At 44.6% G+C, this 26890-nt stretch overlaps 2 protein-coding genes and 1 long non-coding RNA gene across 9 annotated transcripts; 1 reads left to right on the top strand and 2 right to left on the bottom strand.

Annotated features, from left to right (window-relative positions):
- Positions 1-1172: 1172 nt before the first annotated feature.
- Positions 1173-7703, bottom strand: C15H5orf15 (chromosome 15 C5orf15 homolog). Of its 5 annotated transcripts, none has more exons than XR_016471276.1 (4): positions 7094-7703; positions 3382-3977; positions 1787-2765; positions 1173-1744 (listed from the first exon to the last, which is right to left on the bottom strand). XR_016471276.1 is itself a non-coding variant. In XM_090150672.1 (4 exons), the coding sequence occupies exons 1-4, from the start codon at positions 7175-7177 to the stop codon at positions 2634-2636; spliced, it is 957 nt and encodes a 318-aa protein (XP_090006798.1). In that variant the 5' UTR covers positions 7178-7703; the 3' UTR covers positions 1173-2633. The 5 variants fall into 5 exon arrangements, 4 of the variants coding, with proteins under 4 accessions (XP_090006798.1, XP_031454294.2, XP_031454292.2 ...); XM_090150672.1 differs by adding an exon at positions 4212-4356 and having other exon boundaries at positions 1173-2765; XM_031598434.2 differs by lacking the exon at positions 7094-7703 and adding exons at positions 4212-4356; positions 4831-7087 and having other exon boundaries at positions 1173-2765.
- Positions 7704-8808: 1105 nt separating this feature from the next.
- On the bottom strand, positions 8809-23534 carry VDAC1 (voltage dependent anion channel 1). Of its 2 annotated transcripts, none has more exons than XM_031598437.2 (9): positions 22808-23534; positions 16980-17049; positions 16361-16410; positions 15617-15769; positions 15476-15528; positions 13442-13669; positions 10287-10437; positions 9724-9781; positions 8809-8952 (listed from the first exon to the last, which is right to left on the bottom strand). In XM_031598437.2, the coding sequence occupies exons 2-9, from the start codon at positions 17044-17046 to the stop codon at positions 8861-8863; spliced, it is 852 nt and encodes a 283-aa protein (XP_031454297.1). In that variant the 5' UTR covers positions 17047-17049; positions 22808-23534; the 3' UTR covers positions 8809-8860. The 2 variants fall into 2 exon arrangements, with proteins under 2 accessions (XP_031454297.1, XP_031454298.1); XM_031598438.2 differs by lacking the exon at positions 22808-23534 and adding an exon at positions 22375-22610.
- On the top strand, positions 23084-26455 carry LOC116232223 (uncharacterized). Of its 2 annotated transcripts, XR_016471277.1 has the most exons (4): positions 23084-23154; positions 24210-24418; positions 24621-24750; positions 25244-26455. It is a non-coding gene; the product is annotated as an uncharacterized LOC116232223 (long non-coding RNA). The 2 variants fall into 2 exon arrangements; XR_004167632.2 differs by having other exon boundaries at positions 24621-26455.
- The last annotated feature ends 435 nt before the right edge of the window (positions 26456-26890 follow it).

Raw genomic sequence — 26890 nt, 5'->3', positions numbered from 1 at the left:
CAGGCTGCAGCCCTTCCACTCATTGTGAAGCTGAATTGCCTTCACCTGTGCTCCCAGAGCTGACCTGGTCCTTCCCCAGGTGCTCCATCAGTGGTTCAGGCTGGGACTCAGCAGTTCCCATACACAGTGATATTCCACCATCATCATTATGTAAATTGATTACCACAAACTTTCTGCTCCAGTACCATCACAGAGCACTGAGCCTATCAGCTGGGGCAGCTTCATACAGACACCACCAGCCCCATGGAGCCCCAAGCACTTATAATACATGAGCATCCCAGGAGTGCATCTGCTCAGACAACCTCCAAATGAAACTTGCTGTTTGAAGAACTTCAAAGATTTCAGGTGAATGTTAATTTCCTATAATTTAAAACCACTAAGAATAGTTTCCCTCAGTGTCATTGGTAAAGAGCCTTATTAATAAAAATGCAGATTTAAAAGAAAATTCTCTCTTACTTGTGAGACAGTGTGGAAAACAGCCTGAGCAATGAGCAGCTCTTCATCTTCAGTGCTTGGAAGGAAGCATGGTTAGCTGCACACTGCTACAAAACACGTGTGTGAGCCGCAGCTTCACGATCTCCTATGGGTCACCTAAAGAAAAAGACTTCTGTACTGATACGAGTGGCAGGAGGGCAAGGCTTGAGATGGGATTTTCTCCTCAAAGGGCACCACGTGCATGAGCACATTCAGCAAAGACAGATAAAGGGCCTTTACAAAAGAGAATGTATTACCTTCAGCAGTACAGCCAAGGTGGCCTAAATGCAAGCAGATGCAACTCACAGCACTAAGGCTGCAGGGTGAGTGTTGTCACAGTATTGCAAAATACACTGCAGGGGCAGCAAAGCAAACCACAAAGAAGCAGGTTTGGTAACTGATTCCAGGTTAGACCTGTGAGAGGTTCCCCTGAGAAGCTCACACCAAGCAATGTGGCTGTTAGCTGTGCGCTTCTTCCTCCAGCAAAAGTGTTACTTTTTATTTAAATTTTAAAACCTGTGGGTTTGTTGGAAGGAACACAACTGCCCCAACACAGAGCAATGTCACCAGTAACAAAATATGACTCTGGATATGCTGCCCAATCCCAAGTTGAAGCAAGCTCGTTATCATAAGGCACTGTATAAAAGTAGTGAAATAGGTAAGATTAAAAAAAAAAAACAAAAAAAAAACCCACAAACTTATTATTGTCATTTATTTTAAAAACCTTATTCAAAAATACTAAGTGATACAAGTCCAAATATGATAAAAAATACTGCAAGAAAAGATTTTGGGGTATTTTTGTCTGTACTTTACTTTCTGGTGGTTATGAAAACAAAGCAAATTACAATTTGTAACACTTCATTTTTAAGGCAGGATTGTGCCTTTGGGTTCCTCATGCCAACGGCTGCAAATCCTTTATTTTTTTTCCCAAAATGGTTTTCACTATTCACTATTTGAATACCCAGTCATTAATTATGGACTTTCGCCCCATCGTTATTTACATATTTATCAACTTGAAAACAAAATCACCAACAGAATGTACAGAAAACTACGATTTTATATTTTACAACTTATGAAAACATAAATAATGGAAGTAGAAAAGACAAGGTTTAAACAAAACAGACCACCCTACCGTACCGCTAACTTGCTTTACACTGCTGTGTAAAAGGAGAGTTGCTGGCTGCAGACCTGCAGTCCCACAGTGCTATTTCCATCTGCCTGTTACCCGGGTCAGAATAACAACAAAACAAAGCATTCTTACTCTCTCAGCCTACTCCTGTTTATAACAGACAAGCATTCTTACTCTCTCAGCCTACTCCTGTTTATAACAGACCAAACCACAGACCTTTTTTCCCCAACGGATTTAAAATTCAACAGAAAGCTTTGCTGTATTGGAAGCCTGTCAACTACCTCTATTCTAGTTCAGTTTATTGAACAAGGCTTATTTTTCCATTCATTAATTTCAAAAGAAAATGAAATAGTCATTAATATCAGTCGGCCAGTCACAAAGCTGCACACCTTCTCACAGATCAGGAACGTTTTGCAATATGTAACTTCTGAAATCAAATGCTTTCTACATAATTATTTTTAAATGATTTGCTGCATGAGCACATACAAAAATTATGAAATTGTCATGCCAGCTATTCTGCCTAGAATAGGATCAAGCTATGCAAAGCAAGAACAGAACCAAAAAAGACAAGATGAAAGATCTGCAGCATCAGAATTTGAGCACGGGAAAAAGCAATTATATTTTAAGTTTGCAATATAGCAAGATTTATGAGCCATGTAAGTGATTAGCAAAGAGATATTAATTTGATTTAGTGATGCCAAACTCATTAATTTATTAGACCTAAAATATTTTATGCTTTTTTTTTTTTTGATTGGTATTAAGATTGCTCCAGACAGAAATGAAGAAGCTTAACGAATGGAAACGGCACTAATTATTAAACTGCATCTCTACAGCTGATCTAAAATCTGACCAAAGTAGCAAACAGATGCATGTGCCCTTGATCCTGCATGAGATTTAATCTCAAAAACATCCAGGTCCAAGAGACTACCTCTCACTTCAGTACAAGTGGCATGTTTAGAATACCTGGATATCATTACATGACTAGGCAGGCAAAGAGTGATAAGTTGAGCAAACTCAAATCACAGTGCTTTCAAAATACGTAGTCATTAGTAATTTTCAGAGAAGGCATTGCTTCATTAACGTTTTGGTCTAAACGATGATATTCTACTGTTCTGGAGCACAGCCCATCCCTCCATCTTCGGCTCTGGACCAGTAAGAAGATCTGAAAGAAAAAGAAGCCCATTTACATTGTGATATGGAGAAGCATTTTGGTTTAGACAGCCAGCTTAACAACTGTATTCACACCACAACTCTGCTCAGTTATCCTGGCAGTGATATTACTGCTTCTATAAAACACAGCACGAGAGTTAAATATTTTCACAGCATCCATGCCATCAAGTCACCTGCTGACAAATTCAGTTGCAGTTTGGCAAAACACAGCACCCAGCCCATAAATCCTTCAGTACAGATATTTGTGTAGCATCAGTGGTAGTGCATGCACTGTTTATAATCCTGTGCAATACCAAAATTACCTTCACGCAACATCACTCAGCTCTCACGTCTGCAACTTAGTAATAGACACTACCAGTGTTTAACATGAGCTGATTATCAATGCTATCATTTCATTTTCCAATCTTAAATGTTTGATTCAAATTCATTTTCATTACAGAGATAAAAATGACAGTAATGATCTGCACATTGGTGGCACAACTAAGTTAAGTGATCAAAGATTTCATCTTCCAAAAAGCTAAGCTCCTACTCTAAAACAGTTTAGAAAGCAATACAACTTTGCTTTAAATCCTGAAGTCATTTCTCTCAACCTTTCAAAGCACACTTACTTTCCTCTTATTGTGATAGGTGACATAAACAACAGCTACTAAGAAGGCAACTATAACCAGGTGAAAAAAGAAATGGCTGTCCTCTTCTTCTTCCAACCCTGAGACAGACACATATTTGATCTTTTCATCCAGCGACTTGATCTCCTCATTGTAATTGCTGATGGTGTCAGAGTCATCATCTTCTGGCATTTCGAGGAGGTCTGGGTTATACCTGGAATTTGATGTCATTTCAAAAGTATCATAGTCATCTCCATCTGAATCCATAATTTCTTTTTCTATGGGCGGTGAACTATTCAGTGCGTCTTTCAAATCTGTCAGAAGGTCTTCTTCCTCAATTTTAGTATCCTCAGAAGCATCAACGTCCACTTGAGATACAGGACTAGCAGTTACCACACGAGAAACGTACGGCACAGAATCATCTTTTGCTGTGGATGGTTTTCCTATGGTGACAGAACTGATTTTAGCTGTTGTGGGGTTTGTCTCTTTTTTTGTTGGGGTTACACTCTGCCAGTTGTCTGTCAAATTTTGGGAGCTGCTTAGTGTTTCATTCTCATTTCCAGAAGAAATATTTTGAACCAGTTCCGTTCTCACAGCATCTGAGAAAGGGATGAGAAACAGTCAATATTAAGGACAAGGCACTAACTTCAACTATAAACAGAAATTACTGCAGGCACAGAAAGAAATCTTACAAAGACAGGCAGGATAGATTTCATACCACAAACCTTTACAAATTCATACACAGAAATACACAATCCTGCACTTCAGCAACTTCAAAAGAGAAGCCTTAAGTGAGACAAGAACAATAACCTGAGTTATATAATAACACTTACTGGACACGTGTGCCAAATTCAGCATGCTCATTTCCCAGACTTGGAAGGTCAGAGACGTGTCTTCGCTCCCCTTGTAGATTTGTACAGACCTGATCACTTGGTCCCCATTTTCCCTACAACCACAGCTGTTCATCACCAGGGAGATCTGAATCAGGAAGCAACATGCTGTAAACCTGACCTGTTTGCTCTTTTCTATTTATTTCTTTTTAGAATTAAAAAAATGGCTACTTATAAACTACTAGATTCAAATCAAGGAGGCACCTTAAAAGTGAAGAACACATTTTAGAATTTCAGCAGGCCTTTCAATTGGAGAACCATACCTGCCTTGTATTTTTGGCACGTCTAACTTTACTTAAAAGACCAAGGAACAAGACTTCCATTAAGTGCTCCCGAGGTGCTCCCTGCCTCACCGGAAAGTTACAGATTCTAGAAATGAAGCACTGAGCCAACTGCTTGTGTCAAATTACTCCCAAGTAAAATATTATTCAGGGGATACTGAATCATGTTATTCATGTATACATATATTTACAGAGGATCAGTTACAACTCTTCTTGTTTGTATGGCACCTTTTTCTAGCATGAATTACCCTTTAATCAACCAGAGAACAGAGAAGACTCACTCATCCCATGTGAACCAGATATGATGGTTTCTCAAGGCTTAAGCTCCAAATCACCTGCTTTAAAACACTTGTCATTGCTGAAGAAATTATTAGTCCAGAACATCACCATTAACTGTTCAGTTCTTGTAGAAGACAAGCTTAGGGAACTCTTCTCTCCTCCCAGGAATAAAACCAGCTAATTGCACACATGGAGATAAATATGAGGAAAGGCAGCTGCAAGGAAAGTCTCACATTTATAGCTAGTTAGCTTTTAACAGACAAATCAGTGTTATTAATTTACTCAATTAAAAACTTCACAGAGACAAGAAAATACACTGGATGCAAATTATCTAGTTATTGCCATTTGTCTGTCATTCAGAAAAGGAAGAAGAATCTCTCTTAACAAATTCTCCATTCCAATTTTTGAACTAAGTAATTCTGATGAACATCTCTCTCTCTCTCCAAAGTGTGCTTCTATCATTAGATAGGGAAATGAAAAGAACACCTCACAAACATTTCTCATCTAAGCGCTCACCCAGAAGGAAGAACAGGAGGGAAGCAGATACAGGTTCTTTGTATCTTTCCCATAGGAAGGGCATGTCAGCAACTGCCCAGTAACACCTCCACATCTCTGGACTGTGATGTCAGAGCCCAAATATAGTCACATTCAGTTAATTCTTTGGAAGGTCACTTGCATCAAATTAAAATATACATGCTATTAAGGACCTGATCAGCAAAGCAAGGAACACTGCTTTAATTTTCTACACCTATTCTGAGCACAAACGAGCGAGAAGGAATAACTTCCTCTTACTCCTGAAAAATTTCAGCTCTTTAACAGGAGTGGCAAGCTTAGCACCGAAACCAGCACTGATTGATGATATCCACTCAAAACTATTTGGCACTATAATGGGTGGCTGCATTGTTTGCAGTTACACAACACTGTCCGATGACATTAGACATGGTGCCTGGCTCCAGAGATGCCTTATCTTCAGAAATAGATGTTAATGTTTAACCGTGGTGACAGACGAACTAGCAAACATTGCCTGTAAAAATACCTGACAGGGTTACAAATCACTTCCGGGGAAATTTACTTGTTAGAAAGCAAAGTGGCACTAAAAACTCTTCGTTTCCTACAATTTTCTGTTCCATACCCTGCAGGAAGGAGGGGAGATTTAGGTTGGACGTCAGGGGGAAGTTCTTTACAGAGAGAGTGGTGAGGTGCTGGAACAGCTGCCCAGAGAGGCTGTGGATGCCCCATCCCTGGAGGTGTTCAAGGCCAGATTGGATGGGGCCCTGGGCAGCCTGGTCTAACATTAGGTGGGAAGGTTGGTGGCCCTGCATGTGGCAGGGGGGTTGGAGATTCATGATCCTTGAGGTCCCTTCCAACCCTGGCAATTCTGTGATACCCTGAGCCACCTCCTCCATTATTCCCCACCCATCAGGCAGGCAGAGCAGCTGTACTGCAGCACTGGGGCAGGAAAGGAACCACAGGTGCAGAACAGCACTGTTCTGTCCTTCAGATGCTCTCTTCACCACCCAAGCAGCAGCCCACCTAAAACAAACAGTAATTCACTGCCTTCGAAACGCATCTTATTGGTAAAGCTGGCCTGCAGGTTCAAGAGTCCGAACTAAGAATCAGAACAATACAAACTTTATGAATGCAGCTCCAAAGGTCACACCTCCTATTTTATGATGTCAGCCCAAGCCACCAGAGGCAGACGGTGGTGGTGGGGCAGTAAAGGTCCAACATCAGACACGGTGCCTTCCCACCCACCAGCATTCCCTGCTGCCTGAGGAACCTTCCTGGATCCCAACCCGGGCTGTGAGCACCCCAACTGGGCACTGCAGTCACCTCCACTGCTGCAGAGTTGTGGCACACGCAGCTCCTCGTTCATTACGGGCAAAAATGCACTGCTAACGGTGGCGGCTGTGGGGAAGAACCGTTGTTTTTGGGGATATCTGTGGTCGTTTCTATGGAAATAAACGGGAGGCAGAACTTTCGGAGCGAGCTACGTGTGAAGAACAGCCGGGAGCAACGGAACAGAGCGGGATTAACGGCACGGGACAGCTTGCGGGAAAACAGCAGTCAGGACGGCAATAACGGAAGGAGCACGGAGCTGACACCGCTCCCGGCGGGTCGGACGGAACCGGGCCGATTTTTAGGTCGAAATGTGCCGAACATGATGAAGACGAAAAACAACAAAACCACGGCCGGGTGTCCGCCCTCAGCACCGCCTCGCCCCCACGCAGCAGCCGGGACCCACCCACCCCCTGCCGAGCTCACCGGAGGCCTGCAGGCCGCGCGCCGCCACGGCCCAGCCGCACAGAAGGACGAGGCAGAGCGCGCGGCCCGCCAAGGAGCGCACATCGCCGGCGGCCGCCATCTTGCCGGGCACCCCCACGGACGTGGCGACAGCACCGCCCCACGCAGGGAGGGCGGCGCGCATGCGCATGAATGAAAACCTGCGCGCCGGACGTGAAACCACTGCGCATGCGCGGAAAGCGACGCGCATGCGCTCTGGGGAGTGCGGTCCCTCTGTGGCAGCGGGAAATGGCAGAGCCGGGCTGACAGGAAGAGGGCGGGGCCTAACCTCAGCTGGAGGCCGCTGCCCTCGGAAGCAATACGGGCCCTCGCTGCCCTCGGGAACGCCGAGCAGGGTTATGGACTTTAACAGGAGGGAAATAACTGCTCGCCGTTATCCCCAACGGCAGCCATGGCAGCTGGGGGTTGATGCTTTAACAACGCCCTCAGTAACTTCTGGTTCTCCCCGAAGCACCTGCTTGTTGCTTCACTGTCTGTTCACAGGTGATAGAACTGTAGTATTACGTTCGAATGGTCGAAGCCCTTCCACACAGGCACCGGTCACCTTCCATACAAGGCAGCCAAGATTGGGCAGAAGGCCTGAGCAGGTGAAAAGAATCCTTGTTTTTTTAATGCATTAGAAAAAAAGGCAACTCTGGAGACCAAACGGCTGGTGCTCATTCCTCCTCTCATACTCTATATTTTGGCGATTCTCACGATTTTTAATTCATGTATTTTCTGAGTTCTTTAACATGTGCTACCAAAAAAACAGCACTAAACTGCTGCCAATCTCCCTGCAGATCAAAAAAAAAAAAAAAAAAAACCAGTACAAAATCATCTCCACAGTTAAGACACAAACTCAAAGTAAAAGGTGATATTTCAATATTTTATTCAAGTTGGGTTTGTTTTTTTTTTTTTAATCCAGTTTTAGTAGTGTCAGGTACAGCACTTTGGGGTCTATTTCCACACAAAATGGAAGACTCTAAAAATGTACCCATTTAGTTGCTAAAAAAAAGTGGTAATAAAACAAAAGTCCATTTTAAATTTAGTGATGCAACTATGTGATTGCAGTTACAAACACTCTTCCCTGATTATGGCCCTGTCTTACAAGCTTTCCATTCAGTGCAAGGGAAAGGAACCACAGCACAGGACAAGTAGTATTGGCTGAGTCACATCAAACCTTCTCGGCAGCAGTTACACAAAGTAGACAACCTAAAGTGTTCTGGAGACAGCTGTAGGTGTAAAAGAACCAAATGAGACAAACCGGTTGTGAAACATCCATCAGAACAAAAAAATAATCCCTTTTTTCAGGCAAGTTTGCACATTCCACAGTGAATTGAGGCCTTAAGTGTCAGAACATTTTGCATAAAGAATGAACAGTGCAACAGTGTTCTGTGATTCTCGACAAAACAGTTCTTGTACCACACTAACATAATCCTTGTGCAGTCAATATGTTAGGAAGATATTATTACCTTTACTATTTGCTATCCCATGGCAGCTGACAGATAAGATGGGCAATAACATCCCAAAACAGAAAAAAGAAAAATAAAAGCCTGGAATTTGGACTTTTTAGAATGATTTTTGTCTCCATTTCTGAAACATCATTTTAAAGCTTAGCTGTCTTTAACCAGGACTAGCAGGACTGATATTTAGCATTACTTGCATCCCAGACATACAACATTGAAAGGTACACTATATTCTGAAGGTAGCTATGCTGTATTTTCAAATTAACGATTGTAAAATCTCTTCTTATGCTTCAAATTCCAATCCTAGACCAAGTTTGTGACCACCTGCATTGACATTCTTGCCATCCAACAAAGCTGACAATGTCAGCTTGATACCTGCAAATAGAGAGAAGTGAGAGAAAAAACAATGGTTAAAACTTGGAATGAGCTTTACATTCAGTAACTGCAGTATCTGCATTGCTGCTGTAATTTACTGAGTGGCTGCATTCATGTAATTTGGCAGCTAGCCATGTCACGTCTGGACTTCTTCAAACACTCTGCAAATATTAAATCTTTCTGAATTCTCAAAATTAGGATTAAACAAACCACAGTGACAGAATTTACTTTTTATCATTCCAATAACTAAAGTTCTCAGTGAGTTCACTGCTGGCAGCTTACAGATGAATCTAATTTTAGACTCAGGTATAATGAAAAACTGGCACCTTGATACTTATTCACATTTCTACACCTCTCTAGAACACTGGGATGAAAAGCCCTGAGCCATGTCTGATGCAGTAATCAACCCGCTTGGTATTCTGGCAGCAGATTTTTTTAGACTACATTAAAACCGCTTGGGCAGCTGTAAGACTGCCTTCTTCCTGGAGCAGGAGGCCATGGGAACATCACATTTTCAAGCAGAGAAACTCAGTGACAGGACTTGGTGTCTACAGAAGAGTATCTGATGGTCATTGGTTGTTGCTCTACCAATCCTGGTTCCAACAGACATTCCAAACCAACAGAACAGTCTGTGGAAAAGTTCACCACTGGGTTGCCATACAGAACAGCAGTGTTACAAAACCAACCACATACTGTTGCAAAAAGCCTCTCTGATATTTCGAGACTGAAATACTGTTTACTGATCTCTGAATTTCTTCTGCATAGACTTACCTGGCTTTAAAGTCTGAGTGTATCCCAGTCCGATCAGACTGGAGTTGTTCACTTTAGCCTTAATTGGAGAAAAATACCACATGTAAATAATCTGTTATCTTTCTTCAAAATCCTTCCCATTTGGAAATTAAGTAATGCCTTTTAAATGCATAAATAATTTCATGCTTCAAATCACACACACACGAAATAATCTAGAGTTAACTTCTGCTGTAACTTAAATCCAAAACCAACAAATCTATAGTCCAAATCGACAGTCACTGCAAACTGTGCTTTTGTTGACCACGTTTGTAATTGTCTCAAAAATGTGGATTGAAAACTTCTCAAAACAGTGCCCAATAAATATGATATAAAATTTTGCATCAGTTTCAAGGGAAATCCAATAACTGTGCTCTCATGTGGCCAAAAGGGAGACAAGTAGAGGCATGTGCAAATTGAATTGGCAATAGAATTGGCACATACCATGGAATTGCCTCAAAACTACTTTACTCATTCAAAGTTGCTTCACATTTCTATTACGAGAAGCTACTTTCAAATGCTTATAAATGTCCGTGTATGGCACTCACAGAAAAAGAGGCATCTGGGTCAATCTGATACTTGGCTGCTATTCCAAAGCGAGTGTTGCTGTTACCAGCTGTCCAAGCAAGATTCACAGCAGTTTCCAGTTTATCATTCACCTTCTGGTAAATGGAGCCTCCAAATTCTGTTCCATCATTCCTGGAAGGAACACAGCAGTCTAGGTTTAAACTGTATCCCAAAGCAATCTTTTTTTTTTTTCCTCAGTTAGATCTCTATTTGTAGAACATTCACTTGCACCTCATTTAATCCCTCTGTAACAACAAAGATTTTGGCCAGATTGGTTATGAAGTCATTTTTAAATGCATAAATTCATTGAAGGTTACCATTTTTCAACAAGCAATGTATAAGGAAAAAAAGAAAGCCATGACAAACTATCAAAAATAAATTAATGATAACAATGACATCCTCCCATTTTCCCTGCTCTGTAGACAGGAATCTTTATAGAAAAAACATTTATTATTCTCTATAAAACAATCATGTTCCAAACATGCACCTTCCTGGTGCCCAGAAGAGGCTGCACCTCCATCACAGCGCCTCGTCAGCATGCTTTTACCTCACAAAAATGAACTGCATCACAAGTGAAGGTGCCAATTTAATTTCCGAGCCCATCAGCTCTTACAAATGAACACCACATTTAATGGGCTTTGTGGTATATCCGCATTGTAGAAGTCTCTGGACTTGAAACTGAAATGAAACTCATTTGGGTTTGCAGAGAGCTGTAGCCAACCACAGAATGATGGCAGCCCACAGTTTGGCTACCAAGCAGCAGAACTTCCAGTTACTGCTTACACCAGGGACACACAGGGAATAAAATGGGGTAAATGGAGTGCAAAACCTTACAGCATCCAGATGATAAAAATGGGAAGAAATGACTTGTATAAGCACTGCAGTCCCTCTAAACTAGGGGGGAGCATCTGAACTTCCATTGTAACTCAGTTTCTTAAAAGAGGACACAAATATATTGCACAGAACAGCTTCACACCACAAGATCTTTGCAGATAAATACCTATTATTATTTCTAAATTATGAAATAAATGGGCTTCAATTACTGGACAATAGCAAACCATCAGTGATTTTAAAAAGCAGCTTTAGAACCTTTCCACTTTTACCTCTTTGGCACAGTGTACATTAGTTCAGAACAGTTGCACAGTGATAGCCTAGTTCAAAGTTGAAGCAATAGCAGCAGCTTTTTAAACTGTCAGAGCAATTCTTCCAGAAAAAGGCTACAATACTTACTTCAGATAAGACTGAAGCTCACATATAACTGCATGTGCTTGGCTCTCAAGAAAGGGAGGAATTAAAAAGGACTGAGGAGAGCTGGTTACACAGGCAGATTCTGTGCAAGGTTCCCATACAGCTCTGTCTTGACCTGCAACATTAGGGGGGGGGGGGGCGGTCTGAGCTAAGCTCCAATAGTGAGGAAAATCATATTTAAAACTAGAAATTATCCAGCCCTGCCTCCCTTTAGTTATCATAAGTTATTACATTATTTTAACGTTATTAAAAAAAAAAAAAAAATCAAAGCGCTTTTTAATTCTAGTTATAGTAATAACACTTTTCATACATAGATCAAAAACATTACCCCTCTATGGAAATGCAGATATTAAGGCACCATTAAGGAAAGCAACTTGCTCAGGCCCCTGGCTGCTCTGTGAAGCAGGCAGAACAGAAGGCGATGCTTCAAGCCCCACCTAGTTCATTCACCTCCCATGCCACAGCATCCTTTTGAAACACTGAGCTGCCTAGATATAATGACCCAGCACGCCAGTCATGCAAATTCCAAATACAACAGTTTCCTGGATTTTACACGCTTCAAAGTTGAAACATGCCAAAAGCACCTAGCTAAGCCATTAATATCAATTATTAAGATTTCTGTTCATATCACACATTTACATTTTTGCCCGTCGGTTGCTAGAGTATGAATGCTAAACAAGGAAACAAGGCATTCTCTTGAAGATCATTCATCATCCACTCATAGTAGCAATATAATAGGGCCTACTAACAGACCCTCAGGGATCCAAGGAACAGCAGCAGGGCTCGGGTCCCATGTAATGCTCTGATGTTATTTTCTGCTGTTGCTTTAATCAGGAGTAACAGCAATTACTGCATTTTATAGCAAAAGCCAATAATACAATGTTTTGAACTACTACAGTGTAACAAAGTTGGAAGCCATTATGCTTGAAGGAATAGTTCGTAACTGCTGAGTGGAGGGGGACCCCTTGTAATGGTGTGATGAAAGTTTTCTGCCCACATTTTTGTGCTTTGGCAGTCCTTCAAACACGCTGCCTGGGCTGTGAAGGTTCAGTTGTTCTGTAAAAGCAGCTTCCTAAAACAGATCTCTGCAAAACAGCATGAGACAGAACAGAAAGCCTTTGAAGCAGCAGCTCCAGGAAAGCAGAAAGGTTGTGCAGCCCTGAAATGGGAACAGCCTGCAACAGCTCTGCTACATGCAAAATATGCAGTTACCCAAGGGAGTGGTAAAGGGGGTGGAGTAGGGATTGCCTAATCTTTAAAAAAAAAAAAAAAAAAAAAAGCCCTTACTAAAGACATTAATTGCTTTTTTAAGAGGAATAGAAGGCACAAAAATTAAGTTTTCAAGGAATTTAATCCTGGTTTCCCTCTGCACAAACACTCAGAAACACAAATGCTATATAGATTATTATTAGAGTTGCAATACTAAAGCAAACTTTTCAATCATATCCCTTACAGTCTTGAAACTAAACCAGTCCATATCTCTTCCACTGGATCTCCTTTGTCTGTTACTGTCATCTTCTGATTAAACTCCTTCTTCCTCATATCAAACTACTACAGTTTGTTCAATTTTTACATGTGCAGAAGGGAGGCATTGCTTTTACTTCAACATTCACGAACAATATTTTTAAACCCACTTGTTTTATGATTTCACTAAGAGATTTCAGAAGTCATTGTGTGTCACTGTGTGTCAGAAGGATGGACTATGGATGCACCCACACACATGTGGAAAGCTAATGCAACTGTAAAACTCAGCTTGCCATCCCAAATGAAGAAGCAATGTCAGAGCCATCTCTCCTTCTTTTCCAGTTTTGAAACTCTGCCCCATCACTGTTCTGGAAGCTTCAAAATCCTCTTAAATTCTTTTTAATGCCCATCCTCCAATACTTACACATTAGTGTGAAGCTGGAACTCATCAGTCTTGTAGCCAACAGCAAAATTGCTCTGGGTTACTCTAGACTTTGCAGTCTCAAAAGTCATTTGGTAACCTGCCAACCAGCCCTCGTAGCCAAGCACCAGGGCTCCACGTATCGAAGGACCGGCGATATCAAAATCCATGTCGCAGCCCATGTTGATGTGTTCCCTTTTGTATCCTGTCTTAATTTTAGCACTCTTTTTCCTAAAGCAAAAGGAAAGAATCTCACATCCTTGAAAAGGCACTTTCAGGTGGCAATTCAATCAAATCAGTTACTTCAACTCCACGTAACAGATTGTGAAGACAAAGTACACATACCTGGAGAGTCAGGATACATCACCTCCTTAGATGTCACATTTGAAAAAAAGTAATTCATCGACAGTAAGAATATGCAATCACATGCACTGCAGTGCTTTCCTAAGCCCTTCTGAGCTGCATTCTGCTGAGCAGCAGCACAGTTTGTCAGACTTGAGGCGACAAAAGCAAATCCTCACTACAAACTGATTTCTCAGTAGTTTAGGAGTGACAAGGCAATAACAGAAACTAACAGTTCACAGGTTTGCCAACAGACAAAAGCAGTTCACCTTCTGTCCCAGACAAACAGTTTTTAGGCAATCCTGGTTACTGCATAATTTCATTTATTCTGACAGACAACAACAAACCACTTTTTTGCCTCCAGCTTCCCAGGGGAAGGTCTCAGCTGCTAAGGGAGCAGGCTGCTTCAGTGGCCCTTTCCTCCTCATGATGCATTATAGCACTGCCTGCTTACAACCATAAGGAAGCTAATTGCAGAAATAAACTTTCCTAAGTCACTTCCTTCTTTTAGACTATCGGCCAGGACAGTGCTTGCTCATGTGTCCTTATGACTGCTTACATCAACAGAGCAGATCTTCACTCAGCAGGAGTAACATTCAGCTGCTCTTCTTTAAGTTGTTTTGTTGGTTGTTTTGTTTGTTTTTCTTTTTTCATCTCTCTTCTTTCTTTGACCAAATCATTTTCTGAAATCATTTCAGAAAAGTAAGGCTGATATGAAATTTCTATTCAACTGCCCACTTCAGCTAGCAGAAAGAGTTCCCAAGATCTGCAAAACATGCTGTATCAGCCCTGTATAAAGATTGCTCTCTATTATTATAATTATTATTATTATTTCTGACTCAGGAATTTGTGAAGCAGGAGTCCAAGCTAGCATTAGCTTGCCTGCAATTACTGCAGAAGCTAAGAAATAATTATCAACAAAGACTAGAGACTGTTCTGATTGACCAATGCAAAAATATCTAGTTAATTCAGAATAAAGAATGGACAGCAAGCAGCTGGCAGTGGGGAACATGACATTTCAGGCAGGACGAAACCTCCATTGAGACTACAGCCACTACAGCTCTGAGCATCTCAGAACATCTCAGAAGAGGCCATTTTGGCTCAGTGGCAGCACTGATTGCAAAAAGATAATCAAGAGGGGAAAAAAAAATAAACCAACATACAGTCCTACAGCTGCTGCTTAATCCCTCTGGCCCACATAACTGTGACATCCAATCGCAGGGTCCAGCACCACGGCACTCTGCAGCCAGCAGGAACTCAGATGATAAATTCAGCTTGGGAAAAGAGCCCAATTACTGTGTCGACCTATTAGAGCCACGGCCAACTGGCTTGTGGAGCTTGTTAAGCTTTGCATTACTGCTGATTTGTCTGGCATTTTTATTCAGGCAGGAATGAAGTACTCATTTTCTGACATGGCTAGAAGCAAGCAACAGGGGCAGAAACAAAACCTTTCCTTCTGATTCTGACTGTAATTTTCAAGTTACTGCATTTCGAAGTTAGGTTTAGAGAGCGATTGTTCATTATAAGAGTTAAACTAAGTATACAAGATTCCATTGTGCACAGACAGACTATTAAATGCCTTGATGTCTTAGGTCAACAAAAAGAGTAAAGACGACAGTATTTTGGAAGACTAAAACAGAACCAAAAAAAGCTTTTTGTGTGTGAGTGTGTCTCTGAAGCTTACTAACATCTTACCCAGTGTTAGGTGAGAAGGAGGAGTCAAAAGTCAGCTTCAGGCCACGTGCAAGCTGAACAGAAAAGAAATTCACTGGTTGGATTTCCAATCAGACATTATCACAAGTGAATCTGGAAGCTGCATGTTAAGCCACAAGTTACCTGGTCTTCAAGAGTGATCTCAGTTCCCAGCGTGTTGTCAGTGTTCCACTTCTCTGTGAACATCAGTCCGTATTCCACCCATCTGTATTTGGTTTCCAAGCTACCACTGACTTTGTTCGTTTCTGAGTTTGCTGAACCGGAGCTTGTAAATTCCTGAAGAGGAAAAAGAAAATTACATCTATCACTCTGTTTTTTGTACTCATGCAATTACTGATCCTTGTAGAGTTATTAGTCACTGTAATTTGGGACAATAAGATCTGCAGCTTTCTCAAAGATTTAAGAACATGTTTGCAAGTCATTCATATCAACATTAATATCATGCCCACAGAAACGTCAGGGAGAAGCAGCTCTGCCTGCTGAAGGACATGGGGGCAGAGAGGAGCTGATTCTTACCATCAGTATAACACAACATAAGCAGCTGATCTGAGAGCTCAGTGCACGAGCTGTACCTGTGAATCAGCACACAAGGCTGCAAGTACTTCTTGTTGTTCTAAAGATCAGCTCCAACACATGGTTACGTTGCCATCGTGTGTTAAGTGTGTGCTAAGAAGAACAGCACACAGCACATCCTGCAGCACCTGCTCCAGGTCCTGCACAGACCTGCACCATAAAGGCACGGTAAGTTGCAGGGCTATCATATCTGAAAGCTGATACAGGGAGAGCAAGGGAGACGTTTCTATTTTTAAAAAGGGCAAGCATAGGAGCACTGCCACGTTTGGGATTTCAGTCCCTGCCCACACTCACCAGTCCATTCTCAGATTTTGTTTTCAAATCAAGTTTTATTAACCCAAAACCTAGAAGATGAAGAAAAACATGAATTATATACAAGTTAATTTGAAAAGCATGTCAGATTTACTCCTCAAAGCTCCTCTCTATCTGCTGTTAACTATTAAAAATAAAACAAAAACCACAACATGGGTACAGCTGCTGAATCCCAGGTTGTAAAGCAGCAGCTTACACAGCTCACAATGCCTTCAGACTGCACTGCCTGCACCAGCCCTGCTGCCCTGCGATAGCACCAGGAGCAGCCTAGGTAAGAATGCCTTCATTCATACTGAGCAGCAGTTTTTTCACTAGGAAATTACTGACATCAATAGTCCTATTCATGATGGATGGAAGCAGTCAAAATACAACACCCCGTTTGCTCTCAAAACAGACAACAGAGCCACGGGGAACATGAAGATTTTTGTGTAAGCAAGAATAAGTCACCTCCCTTTACAGGCAGCCATGGCAATGTGAAGCTAGGATATAGAAAACTCCGGATTCTAATGGAAATTAGTGGAATATTTATCAGAGAAAAGTAGCGAAATCGTAACAGTTTCAAGAATCAGAGAAAGATGAAACTTATTTTGGCTTTATTTACCATATCCTTTGGTGAACACATCTCTGGCAGACTTGCCCAGATCAGCATAAGCAGGTGGAACAGCCATTTTCTGGGTGGGAAGAAAAAACAGGGGACGGTTACGGTGTTCAGAAAGCTGTTTATTTAATTTGCTTAAGCAAAAAGCAACTAAAGCCTAATTCCCAAGCTTCAGACAGTTTTATTTTCTATCCACAACCTACCAATTAAATATAGGCAGAAGGAAGCAGCTACTGAGATTTGAGTTTGCCCTTTTGCTAAGTGATAAACATGCATTTACCACTGAGGATGAGTAACAGATTGTAGAACAAATACATTAAAAAAAAAAAAAAAACACAAGAAAACCCAACAAAAGTTGTCTGTGCCCTTATCAGTAGAACCACATGAATGGATAACTTTTTAAACAACTTCTAGGAAGCACTTCTTCTGTTACTTGCAACTGATCTATGCGTTCTGATGCAAAGAATTAGAACCCCAAGGTCAACCTCTCACAAATGTACCCAGAACAGACATCCAGCAGCTGTAACTCCCATCCCTCCCTAACTGACAGCAGCAAATGGCCAACACTGATGTTAGCAAAATCAACAAATGGTCCTTTTTCACCTTCCATTTTCTTTGACTCTGGAATTGCTGTTAACAGATAGTTTCTCCTTAGCCATTATCCTGGAAGTGTTTTTCTGGTGAAAAACCAAACTTGTTGAGAAGAGGACTGAAGGGATGCCACGCACGATCCTGAGAGGAACAAACGAACTAAATCCATATTCTTTTGTTCTAGGGAAGTAAAGTCAAGTGATGTGAAGTAGTGTACACCTCCTGCCCTTTTCTGCAAGACTTCATTTTACAAAAGTGAAGGAGATGAAGCACGCATGCAGAGCTGGCCCTCACCGCACCACAACTCTAACCAACCTGAGCAGCAAACTCTTCCCTTCAGCCACAAACAGAGCAGCTGGCTGTGAGCACCAGGGACGCAGCCTTGCCCAAATCCTGCAGCCTCTTTAGCAGGTACCACCCCACGAGCTGCAGATAGGCATTCCTTTGGGCAGCCGCTCAGCCCAACAAGCCGTTGCCTGTTAAAGCAGGATGTTGCTATTGCATAAGTGAGGAATCCCTATCCTAGAGGGAACAAACTGGATCTGGTGGCTGAATCAAAGCCAACGATCTTCACAGAATGCACTGAAAGCAGAGTGCATGCTGCGATGCAGCTTCAGCTGGGGACACAACCTGCATGGAATCACAGAACCATTAAGATTGGAAAGGACTTCCAAGATGACCGAGTCCAACCCCAATCCACCCCACTGTGCCCACTGACCCCCAGTGCCACATCCCCACGGCTCTGGAACACCTCCAGTGCTGGGGATTCCCCCCCTCCCTGGGCAGCCGTGCCCATGCATCACCACTCTTTGGAGAAGAAATTTCTCCCAGTATTCAACCCAAACTTCCTTGAATGCATGCATCGAGAAGGCCCATCATGTCCAAATAAAGCTCATTAGTAAGTTGCAATTCCACGTGAGTAAGCAGCCAAACAGTTACATTTAGAAAATACTATATTTATATTCTCAGCATATTCCAAAGGAGTTTCAGCTGCTCATATTAGGCCTAAATGTCTCCATTTCTTGCAGAGCCATGAACGCTGGGATTTAGTTTGCAAGCACTGCTCTCTACAGGAGAAACTATTCCAAAAGTGGATCGGATGTGGTTCTGGGAACAGAAAACCAGCCTTTAGAAATCAATCAACGAACAAACCAACTAACAGACTTCTCTGAGAAGATCCTCTGCTCTTCACTGAAGTCCCCCAGAGCACAGCACCACGTGCTGGAGATGGCAGCCTGGGGCAGAGCTTGGGGGCACTCAGAGGGCCCCCAGCACAGGTTATGGAGGGGTGGGTCACTAAGGCTGAGGAATGTATCCTCCCAGCCAGAGCAGCCCGGTCTCAGGAGAACCCTCTGATGGGTATTCCCATTTAGCATCATCAAAAATTCAAAATGCTAAAATCCCTCCATTTGAAAATTAGATCACGCTGCTCTGCCAACTGCATTTTGGCATTTATCAGACATGTTTTATCAGCAGCCCCTTTCAGTCACTCCATAAAAATCAAAATATTTCATTGAAAATCGGATGCCTTGTGTGTTTGGGCTGGGTTTAGCAGAGTGTTTGTGCTTGCCAGGTGGACAGGCCAGGTCAGGCTGCAGCACAGCCACGGCTGCCATGGGACAGCAGGAGATGCTGAGATCTCCACTTAGGCAATTACTATAATTAAGGGACAATACTGGAAGCCAAATCCTTTTTGTAAGGCAAATCAGGTAAAACACACAGAACAAGGTGCTTGAAATTGCTGAGTGCAGAAAACATGATGAAATATGCATGTGCTGGTTAACTTTGCTGTTGTCATCAGCAAGAACAAAAATAATTATTTCTGTTTGCCTGGGCTAATCAAAGCCTCTCGTTTAACAGATGGAAAACAAAACTGATTACATCCTGTGTGAGTGCAGGTTGTAAGACAAGCATGCTTAGCGGGGATTCAAACTCTTAAAGGATCAAGGCATGGCCGTGGCCAAGTGCCCTTGCTTTTCACCAGTAGGATCCCAGCACATTAACTCAGATTAGAGTAGGAGTGAAATGAAATCACTGTTCTCACACTTCTCCATTTGTGCAAGTATCTCAGAGTGACCACAAACGTCAGCTCCAGCATGAAGCAGACCAAAGAGATTACGTACTGTATGTTCAAGTAGTAAAATATTTCCATTTTCTTGAGAGGGTAACACTGCCATGCAAGTCATGACTGAGGCACCCACAGCCCTAGCCAAGATTTCACTGAACACAAGGCAGCCCAGCAGAACGAGTTTTCCAGTGTCACAGATGGCAAAGTTTCAGTCTGCAGCGTGGTTCTGGTTCAGCCCCAACAGACAGCAAGCCATCAGGGCATCCTTTGCAAATCTGAGTTCATCTCTGTGATCGATTACTCTCTTACTTGATGCTTCCCCGCACAAACTTAACAACATGAAACTTACATGAGGGGGAAGAGCTCTCAAAAAGTTTAAAATAAGAATATAATCAATGGATGACTGAGTTTCCAAGACAACAACAGGAGTCTATCAGATTTGTGGCTAAGAAATTTAAAAGGCTGGATTTAGCCTTACTCTAGTCATGTTTTTCCTAATAAACTTGAACCTGTGCAGCATTTCTTGATTAATAACCATAGGTCTAAATGCTTCTGCTCCCTGTGCCCATGACACCAAGGGATGTATCCCTCTGATACGTGGACTGGGAGGAACAGCATCAGGCTGTGACACCAACCACTCTGGTATCATCACATGAGGGTCTTCTGCCTCAAGACAAAAAAATCTGATACATTTCCTATTTATCTCCTTTATGGAAAGAAAAAGGATTCCTTGGTATGAAGTAGCTCTTAAGCACGTTTCTGGGCTCGCAGCTGTGCAGCATTTCCCATATGGTGTATCAGCAATAACACACAGTGCTCAGTGTGTGGGCACAGCTCCCTGCCCTGCCAGGGGCAGCACTGACTGCTGGGCCCGGTGCTGGCTCTGCAGTTTGGTTTTTCCCCACTCAGATCTCAAAGCCATTCAAGCCATGGTGGCATTGTGCTCTGAATCCCAGTTCTGCAGAGACGTAAAAATAAACTAAGCCACAAATTATCCAGGTAGTGCCATGGGGTCACACATCACATCAGGCACAGACACAAGTTTTTTGGGATGCCTGATGTTTGTAAATGCTTTATGGAACAAAACACACACTAACACTTTCTGCCCCAACTTGTGCTGTGCCATCACACATCCACACACCATCATGGCTCCAAATTTACAGCCCTGCAGTCTGCAATTTCATTCATGCAGGTATTAGTGCAATGTCCTTGTGATGATCTACAGCACCTGCAGGACCGCAGCCTTCCTACTGCAGCTTTGCTTTCAAACTACATACACCACAGAGCAGATTTCGTTTTTAAGGATGGATTTATGCCATGGATCTGTAGCACAACGAACACTGGAGCAGAAGGGAAATAAACAGCTTAAAAGCAAACGTAAATACTGTGATTTAGTCTGAACTAATATTTACAGAATTAAAGAAAGAAAGAGTCTGCTCTTCATTGCACGGGTATAAATTACGAACAGCGCTGTACCAAAAGCCCTAATTAAGCTATCACACATAAATATCAATTTAACAGAGTTGGGGATGCCGCAGCTTGCTGTAGCTGCTGTTTGCATTAAAAGTGCAAGAAGGAAGAAGCACACATGCTGCGCATTGAATTAAAAAATGACAGTAAATCTCAGCTCCTTTCAGCTGCCTGCAGACCAGGAAAGCAGTGCTGCTGTTACTCCCAGCAGGGCCAGGGCCCTCCGTGCACTCATAGGGGCTCAGCTCAAACATGCTCATGGATACATCCCTGGTGCCTGGCCCCTCTGCAGCAATGCCTCACATCCATCAACAGGGGTGACTAATTAAAACAACGCCTTGTCTCCCAGCACGTTTTGACACCTTGCTCCTCCAGCACCAAAGAAGAGCAACGCGGGTTCTCTCTTCCTGCAGCACACATAGGTGAGGAGCTCCCTGGCTGCATCCCATGGGGATAAAGGGACATCACTCCTGCTGCCAGGGCAACCCCATTGATGTCCCACATGCCAATGTCCCACATGTCATCACATCCCACTCGCACAGCCACAAACAGGATGGAATAAAGGGTGCAGACTGTGGATATGTGTAAGCCTCCCACAGAGCACACTGGGTGCAGGAATTATTACAGGGTGCCTTCATGAGGCCTTTTTGGAAGGAACTCCAACCAGATCACGTTGATTAAATTCCCTGAGGCAGATGAATCACAGAATCACTAAAGTTGAAAAGACCATCTAAGACCATTAAATCCAACCCCACCCCAGCCGCACTGTGCCCACTGACGCATCCCCAAGTGCCACATCCCCACATTCTGGAGCACCTCTGGGGATGGTGAGCCCCACTCCCTGGGCAGCACACGCTCGTCCATCACCAATGGAAATTTCTCCTGATACCCAACCTGAACACTCAAGCATCCTCTGCACTGAGCAGAAACCTCCAAGTGCTCCTGATCCCCATCACACGGTGATGGGCTCCGTGTCAGCATCGTCATGAATATTCCCCAGCATGCAGGGTCAGGAAGGATGAGTCAGCTTTGCTTCGCTTTCGGTCATTCTTCTCTTTTTTTTTTTTTAAACCAAACGCCTCAGGACGGACAGACGGACTCCATCACCCTCCAGCAAGAGCTGTTCCCAGCGAGGCTGTGACGAGGCAGAACGGACGCAGCTCCCCGCTGCAGCCGCCCAGGGCAAACCCGACTCCCGCACGTTCCCAGACGGCCATTTCTCCCCACCCCGAGAACCGAATTCGAAGAACAAACCCAAGAGAAACTAACCCGGCAAAGGACGCGGCTCGGCTGCTCGGGGTTTCTGGGGTAACCCGAGGCCACCGGGCCGCCCCCCCGCGTCCCCACGCAGCCGGAGCGAGGCAGGGCAGGGCAGGTGCCGGGCGCGGCCGCCGACCTTCGCTCCGCGCACGGGCAGCGCCGCACCGGGAGCCCCGCGGCTCAAAGCTCCCCCAGCAGCGGCTCCCGACCCGGGGGGCTCCGCCGCGCCCGGCCTCAGCTGTCACGGCCCCGGAGCCGCGCCGTGATTTCGTAACAGGGTGCCGAACATTACGTAAGAAAACAGTTATTCCCGCTGTGACGCGCCTCGGAGGGCAAAAAGGAAAGGCGAACCGCCATCGGCTGCCACCCGGCGCCGGTCGTTCCCCCCCCACAATCACGCAGCGCGGTGACCCGGCGACCCGGAGGACCCCGCTCGCTCTACCTGGCCCCGCCGCGGCGGCAGCACCGCGCGCTGCGCTCCGCTCCCGATGCCGCCTCGGGCTCCTGCGGCTCGGCCTGACCCCGTCCTGTTCCGGCCCGGCGCCTCCCCGGGCTCTGCGGTGGCGGCTGCGTGACGTCGGGCGGGGACGGCGGGGAGGGGACGGGGCGGGACGGGGCGGGCTCTGCCGCCGCACCGGGAGCCGGGAGCCTTTCCCCGGACTCAGCGGCACCGAGCGACCCCGGCTGGACCGGGACGCAGCACCCCCGAAGCGGCCCCGAGGCACCTGCAAAGCGCGGCCCTCGGCCCCGGCTGGAAACCGTGTCGGGTTGGAATTCCCGTTCCCGCAGGTAGCTGGGCGGGCTGTGAGTCAGCAGGCAGCGAGCATCCCGGGGCACGGCCGGCCGCGGGGCGTGGAGATGCTCCGGTGAATGAGGGCGTTGGGCACCTTTCAGAACTGCCTCGTGGAGGCGTGAATCAGCCTCAGCTGGGATTGACTTCAAACCTCGTGACGAAGCGCAGCAAAACCCTGCTGTCAGAGATAGGAGCTCGGGCTGAGATAGGAACCCGTCCGCTCCGCTCTGCCGGAGGCTCCGATCGTCCCCCAGAGATAAGCAGCACCAATCCGCCCGGAGAACTGCTGGTCCTTATATGGCCCTTCCAGCCGCGGCATATGGGGAGAGGGGTTGTCAGAAAAATCATTGCGAAGGGTCCACATCCCACCCATGCAAAGTTTTTTTTTATGATTATTTTTAATTATGACTCCTTGCCTCCTTTTTCTCCTTCACATATCAGGAACAGATAGCAAGGCAGCGTGTTTGCTTGGCTCACCCCATCGCTTTCCCAGCAGCTCTGGCCCAGAAACTTGCACAGCTGTGTGCACTGTGGGTCACAGGAGATCAGAGTCATCCGCTGGAAAACAAACCCAGAGCACACAGCACTCGAGAACTGCATCAACGTAAACCAGGGTCATGAGAAGGCCCTTCTGCAGGGCCCTAACACAGCCCCAGAGCTGGGCCACCAGCCCAGAGGTGGCTCAGCTCAGCCCACGTCTTGGCCCTCTGCTGGGGTCTGGAGTAATTTCTGTAGTTCACTTCATCCCCTTTTTGGGGGTGGATGAGCATTTCCTATCAGAATGGGGAAGATCCATTTTCCAGTTGACGGAAAGCTCCCGTGTCTGCATTCAAGCAGAACTGTAAAGGCCGTAAGCAGGCTGTAAAGGAGCAGGTGTGGGAATATGGCATGCAAGGGGCACGTTTCTTGTCTGTAGTTAGGTAGCATAACAAAAAGAAAGGAGAGCACAAGGGAATACTGCAAAGTATGAGTGGAAGAGCTGAGATCCTCTACAGAGATTACAGCCCATTCCCTCCGTCTTTCCCTAACTCATGGGATTTTTATATCCCAGAGGACTCGCCGGAGATGTCCGTATGATGCAGCAGTGGGTGAAGGAGCTGCAAAGCTGAGATGCTCAGGGAAGGACCGTTTGCAGCACTTTGCATAACGCGCATCTGCCAGAAGATGGCAGCAGACGCCCTGGGATGGAGCTGGCAGCGGTGGCAGCTGCTGTGCGGGGCTCTATTTTTCATATACTCTTATGAGCTGCAAATTGCGCTGGTGAGTGCCGGATAAACGGGGGATTACACCGTGTCCCCAAAAGAAAAATCTCTGCTTGTGATGTCACTTGATAGGAAAGAGATCCCAGCAGCAGAATAAGAGCATTTAGATATCCAGAGCATTTTGCTCTAGACATCAATTCCCTCTCATGCTTTGGCTGCCCATGGTTTGGGTAATGCTATGTCTTAATTTACTTTTCCAGGTGGAAACGGAATAACAGAGAATACATAAAAATGGATTCCACAAGTAATAAGACCCCAAATAATTCACACACAAGGTCCATCCAAACGTTTCTCACCGCTGGAAACTTTGGCTCTGGAGCACTAAGAGAGGTTTGTGTGTGGTGGAGAACCTGAAACCGTTCTTCTCTTTGTTATATAAATCTGACAGGATTATTTCTAAGCTCTGTGCCGTATCCCCGGTGCTGCGTGGCTGTGAACCTGCCTCGGGTGCAGTTTCATGCTGTGTGAACAGGGAATAAATGCGAGTCGGGCACAAAGCCGTGGATCAGCGCTCAGGGCTGTGCGCCTGCTGTGCTCTCAGCGCCTTCTGGCGGTGCTCAGCTCCGTGCCTGTTTGGAGCAGAGGTGGTGATGCACAGGGCATGGGATGGGCAGCCCTTCTGTGTCAGTGTGCTTCTTCCCGTTCAGTTCTGTCACAAGCCGGGGGCAGGAAGCAGCACTTTCATTCATCGTTTTTACATGGCTAACTTACACGAAGTTGAAGGTTTTTTCCTTCTGTTTCCAGTAAGAATTATCTGCCTAAAACAAAATTTCAAGGGGAAAACACTGCTAAATGCCCCATGTTGTGTGTTTTACATTAACAGCTAGGGTTGATTCAAATACAGCTTCATTCCTATCACTGAAGGAAGTAAGAAAAGATGACCACCAGAAAATAAAGGGGGACCATAATAACAGCAAACTCCCACGGTTTCTTTCGATCTCAGAGAACAGCAGTGAGACGTCCTTACAGCCACAGTGTTTTCTGAATCTACACAACCACCTTGTCTTGGAAGCAACAATTTGGTATGTAAGATAAATAAGTGATAAAAACCTGCCAATGTTCTTTGTAGGCTATTTAAACTCAAAGAGCTGCTGTAAAAGGAAGCATTGGTATTAATTTGGTAGATAAGACTTCCACTTGTGGTCACAGGGCTGCAAACCAATGTGATTAATACAATGCAGTCTAGCACTTCAGGGTTCCTCTGTACAGTTACAAACAAAATGCACGAGTGCAAACCTACACGTGGCTGAGCTATGGGTGTGCACCCTCAGCCCTAAACAAAGCTGCATTTCAGTAGCCAATAAAACAGGACACATTCAGCCTCCAAGTCTTTTTCTGTGCTTTGGACAAAGGTGTGTACATAACACAAGATATCCTGGGTCTCTGATGCTGCTCACAAAACGATTCTGTTGTTGCTAGATGACTCTGGCTACAATCAGCTCTGGGGATGGTGGAAACTACCACTGGAATAAGAGAGCAGGGTGAATTCACCTTCCTAGTGTTAACAAATAGCATTCATTAAGTTGTTGCACATCCCAGAGTAGATAGATGCTCCCACACAGAAGGGTGTACATGGATGGTTCTTGCAGTGTCTGTTATTTTACATCCAGCTTTCCCATCCTTCACCTCCTTCCCAGGCAGTCTGACAGGGGAGCAATGTGCCCACAGAGGGGACCTTGTGGGAAGCAGCTGGAACAGACGTGGTCAGGGAGATGGCAGTGATGGGTTGGTGCTCGGACTTGATGACCTTAGATGTCTTTTCCAACCTTAAGGATCCCATGGGGCCATCAAACAGCTCTCAAGCCCATTCCACCACACTCCAGTCACCCTGCTCAGATATCCCCAAATATTCAGACTGGTCAGCTAATGCTGGCTGGCAAGAATAGCACGGACACAACATCAGAAACTTGAGAGCAGGGATGACATGGTCAGGAGAGAGCAAGAATACTTTCCTCAGCGCTTTGAGCAAGGCCTGGCACCAGATTAAAGTCAGGCTTGGAGTGCACTTATCATTGCATTCCTGGTTGGAAACTGAGAACTGCATTAGCACAAGACAAGTGTACAGCTGAAATCAGGTGACTGCTCCATGAAAAAAAGTTGTGTTTTTTTTTCCTGGAAGATGGAGAATGATAACTGAGCTGGAAGAGCTGCACCACGTCTGCTCCCAGCTCCTCAGATGGGAGCTCTGTGGTCGTTACAATCCACAACTCCCAGCCCAGAGCCAGCCCACATGTTGGGCTATAGGAGTGCATGGGGCAAAAATAAGAAGAAAAAAAGATTTATTCCTAAAGAAATATTTCCTACAGCTGGTGATGAGCAGTGCTATGACCTCCCGGTCACATCTGCCACCCTGCTGAGCCTGGCAGGGATGAGCAGTGGCTGACTTGAGCCAAGAATACTTAAAACTTTTTAGTTCTGTGTTTACACAAAAACAGAGGCCTGTTCCTCCCTGGGATTCGGTTTCCTGTCT

This window comes from Phasianus colchicus, chromosome 15 (assembly GCF_987193195.1).
Source record: "Phasianus colchicus chromosome 15, bPhaCol1.hap1.1, whole genome shotgun sequence".
Taxonomy (NCBI): Eukaryota; Metazoa; Chordata; class Aves; order Galliformes; family Phasianidae; genus Phasianus; species Phasianus colchicus.
Note: the sequence above shows the minus strand (reverse complement) of the source record. Positions and strands in the feature narration are given on the sequence as shown.